This window comes from Toxotes jaculatrix, chromosome 7 (genome assembly GCF_017976425.1).
Source record: "Toxotes jaculatrix isolate fToxJac2 chromosome 7, fToxJac2.pri, whole genome shotgun sequence".
Classification (NCBI taxonomy): domain Eukaryota; kingdom Metazoa; phylum Chordata; class Actinopteri; family Toxotidae; genus Toxotes; species Toxotes jaculatrix.
The window spans coordinates 18,211,452-18,223,163 of NC_054400.1; the positions used below are offsets into that span (position 1 = coordinate 18,211,452).

Sequence of the window (11,712 nt, forward strand, 5' to 3'; positions counted from 1 at the left end):
TCCATGAGATGGTATTTGTAGCCTTCATTTGCTGCAATTTCCACAGTAAAATTATTTTATTGTTTCACATACAGATTGATGGTAAGATACTTATATACTCGTCCACAGTCCATATCATACAAAATGAGGCTTGTTCTGTTGCACATATGATTTGAACTGAATACATGATCTATTTCATAGCCACTGTGAATCTTGTTAATGGTAAAGAACAAGGGTTTTAACAATTACACCTCAATCATACCTGTGCCAAAGTTTATGATAAAGTGGTGGTCATAAACAGTACGTAATTTCTACTTGTACAAGGTTTACATGATCAGTCTTATAGTTCTGACTGTAGTTTCCCTTGTAAACATGTGAACACCAGCTTTAACAACACTGTTCGAACAAGTGGCTCTTTAAGATGTCAGGCGCCCATAATGCTGAGTCACTGACGTGTCTCACTGGCTCGCCGGCACACCCACGCAGACCCTGCAGTGTGCTTTGTGTGTGGAGCTTATGTTTCAGCCAGCGATGAGGGACGCAGGGTAGTTAATGGATCAAGTTCAGCTCAGTTGCCATAAAGATAATTAATGCAGTTTCTTTCTTCAATAGAACAAGATAATTCACAAATCAAATATTTTGACTGACAGTTCACAAAATTGGAGAAAACAAATGTTCAGATCTCTCTTTCTGTAGTGTAAAAAGAGAACCACTAAATTTTCAGAATGTTCAGCTGAATTGGGTGATATCCTAAAGACTGGCAACTGGCATCCAGCTGGATATGAACATGTTAAACTTTTGGCCTGCAACAAGAGACAGGATGACACAGTCAAAAAAGGAAAAAAAAATATTAAGAATAAGAGATGTAATGCGAAAAATGTGCAGATGTCCGTTTAATTCAGTCTCATTGAGATGACTGGCCTCCAACAAGGTCACAACTAATTTAATTTGACAAGTACTTAATTGGAACCTGTAAGGTAACATCATCTTAATGTGCAGGTCTGAAAGTGTGATAACAGTGTCATATTTCTTATTCAGGAGCTGAAACTAAAGCATGGATGTGGCGCGCCCTTCTGCTAAGAGGCTTCTGTGCTCACTCTAGGCCATTTCATATGACTGTTCACATGATGTGATGATGTGTGCAGATCCGTATGTTCAAATTTAAGAGGGTTACAGGTGAGAGGGTGGTGTGTGGTTGTTGTATAAACTCGCTTTATTTTAAAAACTATCTACTCCTCCCCTCCAAGTAAGTCATTTTTTAGACAATAAAAACTTTTATTGTATAAGCATGTGGTTTCAGAGAGCCCTTTTGGTCTGTGGTTCCTCATTCCCTTTAAAAAAAATAAGTCTCTCCAATGGATTTTCTGACATTTTATTCAATTCCATCTTCACTCTAGCAGACCAAAATTTGTGACACCGGTCCCTGGGACAGTAGCAGTAGTGCCACAGAAGCAGCTGACCTTTTTCCCATTATTTGAAAATTTAATATAGTTCTATACTGCATAAACAAAACAAAACAAAAGACCCCCACTATACCTGCATAGTAGAGTCATAACATGTTGTCTTTAAAAGCTGAGTCCAGACAAATAAATAAAAATAATTATTTAAAAGACAGAATTCTGTCTTGTCTATTAATGTTTGGAGTGATACACTATACAACCCCCAGTGGTGTAAGGTATTTCTGCTTTTTGAACTTCATATTTGTACTGCATGACATTTCAGAGGGATATACTGCATTTTTTTTCTCTGCCACATATATTACTATTTTGCAATCCTCCAAGATTTTATGTACAATACATATGATCATTTTATAAAATATGATGCAGTGTTCTTGATGAAATAAACAATATAAACATCTTGACCAACTACAACATTGATTAGATGCTTACATGTCAATGCATCTTTATTACAATTTATTATTAATAGTGGGTGCTTCTGATAAGCAGCCGATAATTCACTTGTATACTAATATATGGCAAAAAAAACTCTGAAGAACTTTGACTTGTAATAGTTTTATTACAAGTCAAATAGTTTTTATGCCTCTTCAGTCCAAATAGCCTACGCCTAAACCCTGGTACAACCATATTCAGTGTGAGCAAACCTCAAATTGGAGATACGTCCACATGAAAAAGGAAAGTTGTACGATTTCTCTAACCGCTGCTGCCTGATAAGAAGACCAAACCTACGTATCTGCACAGGCAGGGCTGTGCGATTAGACTTCTGTCAAACCCATTCAAAAACTCTCAGACAAAAAACACAGACGGATAGTGATGCTCGCAAACTGACATTACAGCAGCGAAGTGAAGTGTCAGAGGAATCTACCACGGAAACTTTTCATTGGCTGCCTCAAACAAAGGGCCGGCCCATTGCTGATGCCTGGAACCTGATTGGTTCGTTTTCAGCCGAAACGCGCCCACAGCTGCCAACGTCACACGAGCGCTGGAACTCCTTTAAGTAGTGATGATGTTGTGGTTGTCCATGCCGCCGACATCTGTCTGAGTGTTACCTTGCCCAAGAGGACCCACTGTGGGAGCTCACCACGCATGGAGTTGGCCTCGGACCGGGCGGTGGCAACACTGGAGATGTCGCAAATCAAAAGCAAAGACGATGAGCCTTTGGACAGTGACGGGGACTACGAGAGCTTGCCACCTCATGTCTCAGTGGCGACCCACATGACAGCGGGAGCCGTGGCTGGCATACTGGAGCACACGGTGATGTACCCTGTGGACTCTGTCAAGGTAACGCACACGGAGGAGGCACAGCAGTAAATCGCACTTGTTTGGCCACCACACCTCATTCAGTAACTAGCTACACAGCACTGCTAACTGTGCAGATACTCAGCTATCGCCTTGCTAGCAGGCGTTAGCTATAAAATGTTCACGCTGCCCATCCACAATTAGCCTCAGTGTTAGCTCATTTAAGCACGGCAGGCTGCTTGCTACGAGCACACTTAACAAACTCAACGAAGCCGGCTAGCATTAATGAAATCGGAATTAAAATACCACGTCTCAGCTAAAGCGAGCAAGTAGTAGCAGTTTTAATATTTTTCGCCTCTTTCTCGATATAACTTTTAACTTTGTTAACATTACAAACTTGCTGAACGCCCACTGTAACCTTAATTTACCAAGTGGCTTATTAGTTAGCAAGGTTAGAACAAAGTTATCGGTATTTTAATCCAGAGCTAATTTTGCTGTTAGGGAACACGTTTCCATGCTATCCCAGGGTTTTCAGAGCCACAGGTTTTTTTCCATACTGTGAAACGAAGTGAGTTATCCAGGCTCTCCCTATATGACTAATGTAGGATAAGTGAAGGTCAAGTACCTAGCTTGGCTTGATAGATGTAAACATACCTTGAAATGTAAAACTAGTCATAGTACCACGACGATACCGTCACTCTGAAAGGCCAGACGATAACTTTTTACAAATTTCCTGGGCTGTTAGAAAGAAAGCCTTTGTGGCCATTCATAGATACACTGACTTATTAACAAAGGTCAACTGTGGTCCTACCAGTACAAGAAAACGCAGTTTAGCAGTTAAAGTGCACATACAGTAGACATGTGTTAAAACAAATGGATGAACAGAATGGACAATAAACCAGTGGGTAGTAAAAATGATGTAATTATTGTTATGTACAAAAATCCAATGTAGAAAATGTACAGTTATAAATGATAGGGTTTTGTGCTAACCAGTGCAATGTACAGTACAGCTAAAACAGTCAGTTCATTGATTAGTTGATCGAAAGAAAATTAATGTGCTAACTCAAGGACTAATCAGTGAAGAAAGTAACAGACAAGAAAATAATATACACAGTACAAATAAAATGCTATTCAGATTTTGATTTATCATTGAGGATGGAATGATATGCAGTTCCTAAATATTCTGTATATAGAAAAATAAGGAACATAGTATAATCTTATGACGTCAGTCACACTCACATTTGTAAGAAGGAAGAGCAGAGTTGACCTTGAGTACATTTTGTTAAAGATGTCAATTCTGACTTGTTGACTCAAACTGAAAAAGACTTGCATATCAAGTTGCAGACATGTGTTACTGCACACAAATGTATTTTTGTAGTGAAGTACAGTGGTTTTCACAGAGCTACGTAGACCATGATGGTCGATTTTGAACTGTAACTTGCACCAGCTTTGACAGTACAAATACTTGTACATGAATCACTTTAGTTCATAAACAGAGAAGCCCCTTCTGACTCCAGTGCTTTGTATGGCTGGTATTCGAACAAACGAGTGTCTTGAAGTTAGAGTCTGTTGTTGAAGTTAAGTAACTAAATGAAAATGTTTTTTTAAGCCTGTTAAAAATTGGCTTGTGTCTGTAAAGCAAATCTCAAACTGTTGGTCTGATTGTGATCCTTGCCCCTGAAATCCTCTTTCATCTGCTCAGCTGTTGTTTTCTAACAATGTAGTGTTGTTCTTAAAATTTAGTGTAATTTGACGTGCTGCTCTACCCTAACAATGATCTTGATGTGGCACAGACAACTGTAAACATACTGGAAGGAAAAAATTTTTCAAATGAACCCATGGGCCTTTATTACTCAAACCACTGTCACAATTTCCTCTTGAGGTTTCAAAGTTTTCACAAGCACCTTCCAGTTGTTGTTTGTGGTGCTCATTTAGTTTGATCAGTGCGTGTCTGGAGTTGAAACAGCGGCTGTTTTGAAATTTCAGTGGGTCTAAACTGATGAAAGACTTAATCATGGTTCCTATTTTTCCTGTTCATACGGACAGTCGCAATGGACAGTGTAGTAAATCAAACATCAGAGACGGACTCCAATGCGTTTATTTCCAATTACTCCTTAAAGAACCTAACTTAGTGTGCTTGGTGAAGAAATTATGGCCCATATCAGACTGGACGTGAATTTAGCAATTTTGTCTTGTATTTCACAGTTCACTGTACAAAGGTAGCAATCCACTTACTCTATGTTTCAGGCTCCCAGTAAAGAACGAGACACAGCTAGGACTCAGGGAGTAGCCTGTGCTAATACTAGGAGGGGGATCTTATCGGTGTTGTGCACATTTGGAATCAGCCTCACACACTGAAGGGTGTGTGTGTACAATTGCTCTTCTGTAGTGTTGATTAGTAAACGGCCATAGAACCACAGCTGCCAAAGCTGAATTAGAAAGACAGGACACAAGGTAATGCAATAGGTGAGAATGATTCCTTTCCAGGATTATTAAAGGGACACACTGGTGTTCGCTACTTGTTTTTCTTACTGTGACGTTGATGTTAATAGCATCTTTGTTCATACAGTGCTTCTGGTGTTGCCCCCAGGCTTTACTGTGCTATTACTACCTGTCCCCACATTATAAATAATGTAAATATGTGCAAAACTGAATCATGAGTTTATTTTTAAACCAGCAGCTGAAAAACTAACAAGCTAAAAGAACTGGACATCACTACTTTTCAACTCCAGTTTTAACGGTCTCTTATACTCTCATGTTAAGTCCACAGCCAAAACAAATCTGTCACATCCATGTTTTAAAGTTTTTAAAGACCTCATAATGTTATGTCAGCCAGTTGTCCTCACAGAAACCTATTAGTTCTCTCTGGTGGTCACTGCCAATGCAAGAGGCAATGTGATATGTGTGGAGGTGATGTGTTTGGCCATCAAGTCCTGCTTTACCTTCCTGTCATAGACCACCTTTATTATAAACTAACCATCTGTTCATTTCTATAACTTTATTTCATTTTGTATGGCTGAACTTTGAGTATTATATCTGGCTTTTGGTTACTGAAGAAGTACCTGTGTTGTGTTTTCAAGTGCATGAGCAGTCATTTATTATGAGGCTTTCATGACTCATTAAATAAGGAGCACAGTCCCAGGATACAGTTGGAGCTGTCTGTAGGTTACTTTGTTCCCAGCATAATCTGATGTTCAGATTAGCTATAGAGCAAACTGATATTGTCATTTTGAACCACTTCCATCTGTCAAGGACTTCTTTGATAGGCATGAATGTAAAATTCATAATAATGCCTCTATCTTCAGCAGAACAGTGCAATTTGTAGTGCTTAAATTCAGCCACAAAAAAAAAAAGTAAAATGTAAACTATGCTACCAGGTTTTGTGTGCCCCCAGTTCCCAAATCTGTATCAAACGGAAATGTAATTGATACTTTATTGTCAAGCCAAAGGAAGGAAACACATGGGAACATGCTGAGGAAGATAGACTCGGCCTATCTCCTGAGTCAGCCCCAGATCTCCCCACAAATAAAAACATGCTTTGTGCTGTCCAGATAACTTGGCATGGTGGAGTAAAACAAAGAGCTGCCACGGCCGCCCACACCAGCCTTGCGGGAGACACACATCACTCAGACAGGACCTTACTGCTGCCAAGACCACTTACTGTCAGAACACTGTGGCAAGGAACACTACATCAAGAAATCATGACTGGGCTTACACCAGGTGCCCACTTAAAAGCCACTCACACTCTCACTAGTGCTCTAACTTTAGCACTTTGGTGCTTTAACTGTTATCAGATCTAACCACACTGAAGAAATGATAAGCAATAATTTAAATTGATGTCTTTATTTTTTTTTTTTTACCAGACTAGGATGCAGAGCTTGCAGCCAGACCCGAATGCACAGTACAGGAGTGTGTATGAGGCTCTGAAAAGGATCATCAAGACAGAAGGGGTCTTCAGACCGCTGAGGGGCCTCAACATCACCATGATGGGAGCCGGACCTGCCCATGCGCTGTACTTCGCCTGCTATGAGCGAGTCAAACGCTCACTAAGTGACGTCATTCAGAATGGAGGCAACAGCCATTTAGCCAATGGTATGTGTTCCCACATCTCAACACAAATCACTGGATTGTCATACTACCTGTTTTACAGTAGGCAAAGCAACATGGCCTTGATGAGTGTAGTTAAGTCATGTTAACACTGTGTCCTGGTTACGATGTCCAAACATGTTATCTGGGACGTGTGTGTGCAAACCCATGTTTTGTTTTTTTTAGCACGGGGAAACACCAGGAAAAAAAAGTGGTGCTTCACTCTGACCTCTCCAAAAAAAAAGGCTCATTTTGTGACAAATGTTACGGTGCTTTTTGTTGGTTTTAAGATTCTTGGCAACGCAGTCACTTGTTTAGACTTGACAAGACCTGTGTGTGTTTAACAGGTATGGCAGGTAGTGTGGCCACTGTTCTCCACGATGCAGTCATGAATCCAGCTGAAGGTAAGAAAAAAATTCTATGAAGGCTCTTCCTGGAAGGGCGGCACAGCAGTGCGGTGGTTAGCATTGTCAGTTCACTTCTGGGTTCAAACCTTAGCTCGTGTTCTTGAGCCAGTGTGCTGCACCTCCCACAGACTGTAAAACATGCAGTTCGTTTGGTGACTCTAAATTGCCTGTAGGTGTGAATACGAGCTTAAATGGTTATATGTCCCTATGTGCAAACCTTGCTATTGACAAGCGACTTGTCCGGGGTGTATCCCGGCCTTTCGTCCAGTGTTAGCGGGGGATAGACTCCAGCACCTCACGACCCCTCTAAAGGATGGGTGGATATAGCTAATGGATGGGTGGCTGTCCATTTTCTTATTGTCAACAAGTCACACGGAAAGACCAAAACCAACAATGAATTGATCCCACTAAGAAGCATAATCTGTGTATCTAATGCCTCATATACTTTATTCTGCTGTTACACAGAATTCCATTGTGAGGCACACTGTTGCGCTGTGTCACATGTTCCTTGATTACAAAACACACTGTATCTTTATCTTTATCTTGAGACAATCCCATATACATTGTCCTGCTGTGGTAAATGCTCACTAGCAAACCAAACGTGAATTAATCTGTGGTTGGAAATAGAAAAATATTGAACAATGCTAACTCTTGTCGTTTTAAAGCAGCAGATATTGACACTGTCCTTGGACTGTAATGGTCAGCTCAGTATTATTAATGAAATTACTGATTTGATTCACACATGGCAGTTAGATAAATGCTGGCATCATCTAAAAATCCTTTGTCCACCTGCAGAGTGTAGTTTACTTTCATTTCTTCTTCAGCTATAATGATGATCATTGACTGTGCAGCTTGCTACTTAACACATATAAATGTTATTTCTATAAAACTTATATTATTTGAGATATTTTCATTTTAAGTGCAAAGTATAAAAATGTATAGATTGCATATGAAATGCATGTAATAAAACATGCTCGCGTGGTTCTTTTTTCCCTTCAATGACTCAGTGGTGAAGCAGAGGATGCAAATGTACAACTCTCCTTATCGGGGACTCTTGGATTGCGTTCGAACAGTAACGCGTACCGAAGGCATTGGAGCCTTCTACCGCAGCTACAGCACACAGCTGACCATGAACATCCCCTTCCAGGCCGTTCACTTCATCACCTACGAGCTGATGCAGGAGCAGTTAAACCCCCACAGACATTACCACCCTGGCAGCCACATAGTGTCGGGCGCAGCAGCGGGAGCCATTTCCGCAGCAGTAACCACTCCACTTGATGTTTGTAAAACGCTGCTCAACACGCAAGAGAATGTAGCGCTCAACTCCATGAACATCAGTGGCCATTTAACAGGAATGGCTAACGCCTTCAGGACAGTGTACCAGCTTGGCGGTCTGACGGCCTTCTTCAAAGGGGTTCAGGCGAGGGTTATATACCAGATGCCTTCCACTGCCATTGCCTGGTCGGTGTACGAGTTCTTCAAGTACTTTCTGACGAAGAGGCAGCCGGAACAAGAGGCAGGACCTGGTCCGCTGTAATGGAAAATGTGTGGGAGCAACCCCACACCTAGACTGATGGAAGAAAGCTCCTGCCTGAAGGAGTAAGAGCTTGACGTGTTTTTCCCGCTGTTGAGGAAATAACACAGATTTTCCTCTCACAGGGGGATGTCACCGTGATAGAGGCGCATCAGAGAATAGCACTTCTTTTTGCCCATTCTCTGATGCAAAAAGAAGTGCCATTCTCTGATGCGCCTCTATCAGAGAATGGCACTTCTTTTTTCTCATTTACCTAAGTCTGTGCGTGCATGTGTGTGTGTTTTGAGTTAAGATGATGTTGCACAACCAGGATATGCAGAGAGATGACTATTCTTAAAAGGACGGATAACTTATGTAGGAGAGAGTCATCTTCTTCTTCCTCCATTCCACAAACGCATCAACCACAGCTCTCCAAACTCTCTTTCCTACATGTGGCGACCGTATAATTAAGTTGTCTTGAATGATGTTTATAGTTCTTAATATTGGAACTTTATTTATTTTGTTAGCTTTCTGAGGCTTGCATTTTATGGATGCGGAAGAAACACAATGGTGTTTGTTTGTTTTATTTCATGGTGTATTTATAAAGAACCATTACAACACATTCCTTATCTCCACTCCACGGCGGACAGAACAGTTGTGCTTTCCAAGTGCCTCATAAATATTAAATGCTACTTCACCTTTTTATCCCCCCTCTTTTCGCACCTGTTTTTGACATAAGAAACCTTTCCATATCTCATTTTTATGTTTTATCAAAAAGGCATAACATTTTTTTATAAGATCAAATCTTATTGTGGCTCTGATTGGCCACGTCTGTGAAACCTGAACATGCTAAACTGGATGGTTCTTTGGGTTTTTTTCAATTATTATGTCTTCACCAAATGGTCAGAAGCCATTTTGCAGATATTCCCTTACTATTTTATTAGTTGTTTTTTTTTTTTTTTTTTTTTTTTTTTGCATTAAGTGCAAAATACCACATTTTGCCCCCTGAGAGAGACTGTCTCTCAGCATGAAGGTGTGTAGGCCGTAACGGTCCAGTTATTTGCCTTGTTGAAGTGCAGTACTACAGCACTCCTGAATCACGCACAATAACCTGTTGCAGAAAGGAGGCAGCTTGTTTATATGTATTCAGATTCATGAATATATATTTTGAGGGTGACTGTTTCTGAGAAATTTCATTATGCAGGTCCAAAGGTGGATCAAATAAGGCTGTTACTTGACACAATGGCCGTGTCTCAACCTTTAGGTGCATTTGTACTGGTGTGATGTTTAAATGTGCCATAATGACCTTTTAAGCTAAAGGTTATAGTTTGTATATAACATATTTTCAGAGTCTAAGTTTGGCTGAAGCTTAAAGTGCAGACTTTCCGTGATCCAAAATGTAACATCATTATTTTAATGTTTGTTTTGAAACTGACCTTGGGCACTCTTCGTTATCATGAGACTGGTAAAATCCTGATGAGATCAGCTGGTAAGCAGGCAATGCCGTTTCTTTTATTTCCACTCGTCCTGTTGTACTTACACATTTCCTGTGTGCTCACTGCTCTCTCCAGCCTATTGTCTATTTTTGATTCAGTAGTCAAGACATTCCTCCAGATATTGATGTAATCCACCAAGCAGCCAGATTTATTTGTTTTTAATTATGGAAGTTTTTTTTTTTTTCTTACTCTGGAAAAGTTTAGAAAGTTCCAGTGGTCTCACGAACCCCATAGCAACATATTCTTCATGCTTGTGTAGTTGGGTAACTATTAATATACCAAAGACATGCATTGAATTCTATGCATCTTACTTTGAACCTGTAGTTATGATGCTGCCTGCTGTGAATGTCATTCACCCCCACCCCAGAGTAGGGTCAACTGTCCTCATCTCTTGAATTGAAATCTTTCTTTTAGCTCCACAGGCTTGTTGTCTGTGTGTGTTTGGAGCTTGATGGTGTCAGAAAAATCTTCTCTGCCGGAGTGTTTTTATTTGCTTCTCTGACAAGTTTCCTTGACTACTAAAGTACCTGAGCAAAAGCAGTTAAAAGTGGAAATTGTAAGTTATTCTGAATATTTTGGAAAGGCTTGGGTATGTTTGGAAAATTATATTGTGACCTACTTTTTATCCGATTAGTTGCTTCAAACTATATAAACTACTTTATATTGAATATAGTTACATGTGCAATATGAATTTCACATGAATGGAGGGTGGATGTTAAGCTTGAATATAAAAGTGGCTTAATTAGCATAGGTTCATACAACTGTTCTATTCTTGTCTAGGTCTAATCACATGGTGAGCAAAAGTAAAATGAAGCTGTGGTGAACGCTACCTTCCCTCCTGCGTCGTTCCTTTATCTCATAACAGAGAATCAGAATTCCCAAGCTGTGTTGCAACACGTGTCCAAGTACTTTTAACATGTTGAAGTAATGTTTCTAATAGATGCTTACATTTTAAAGGAGACGTGAGCAGATATGCTATGCGAGGATTTTCATAATGTAAATATTTTATGCTATTTACGCACAAATGATCGAAATGGGAGATGGGATGATTTTTTTTTTTTTTTCCCGCTGAGTGCCATCTCCAGAACAGGAATGCTTGGAAGTTTGCCCGTACAAATATGAAATGATTGTAATAATACTGCCACAGTATGTAACACTGGAGCTGAAATAAACATGCAACTGAGGAATGCTGTGTTTTTATTATTAGTATTAGTATTATTATTATTTTAAATGTGTTAATGGGGGCTTTAGTTTGACGTGACCTCCAGGTAGAAATATTACACAGTACAACTGTGTAATATTTCTACCTGAACAAAAAAAATGACACAATACTGTATTCAGTTTCTGTTGACATAATTTTTTTTTTTTTTTTTTTTTTCCAAAGACATACTCCACAGAGTATGATTTATTCTGTGGAGTAACTCCAAAGAGTTGCTCCACAGAATAAATCATTAATGGTTTTCATAGAGGTTCTGTTTCTTTGGTAGAAAGTATTTCCAATGGAAACTGCTCACATCAAACTGTGTGGACTATCC

General features: G+C 39.8%; 1 protein-coding gene across 1 annotated transcript; it reads left to right on the plus strand.

The window, feature by feature from the left end:
• The first annotated feature begins 2,450 nt into the window (after positions 1–2,450).
• On the plus strand, positions 2,451–11,361 carry slc25a37 (solute carrier family 25 member 37). Its single transcript, XM_041043110.1, has 4 exons — positions 2,451–2,717; positions 6,539–6,767; positions 7,109–7,165; positions 8,176–11,361. The coding sequence occupies exons 1-4, from the start codon at positions 2,523–2,525 to the stop codon at positions 8,703–8,705; spliced, it is 1,011 nt and encodes a 336-aa protein (XP_040899044.1). The 5' UTR covers positions 2,451–2,522; the 3' UTR covers positions 8,706–11,361.
• Positions 11,362–11,712: the final 351 nt, after the last annotated feature.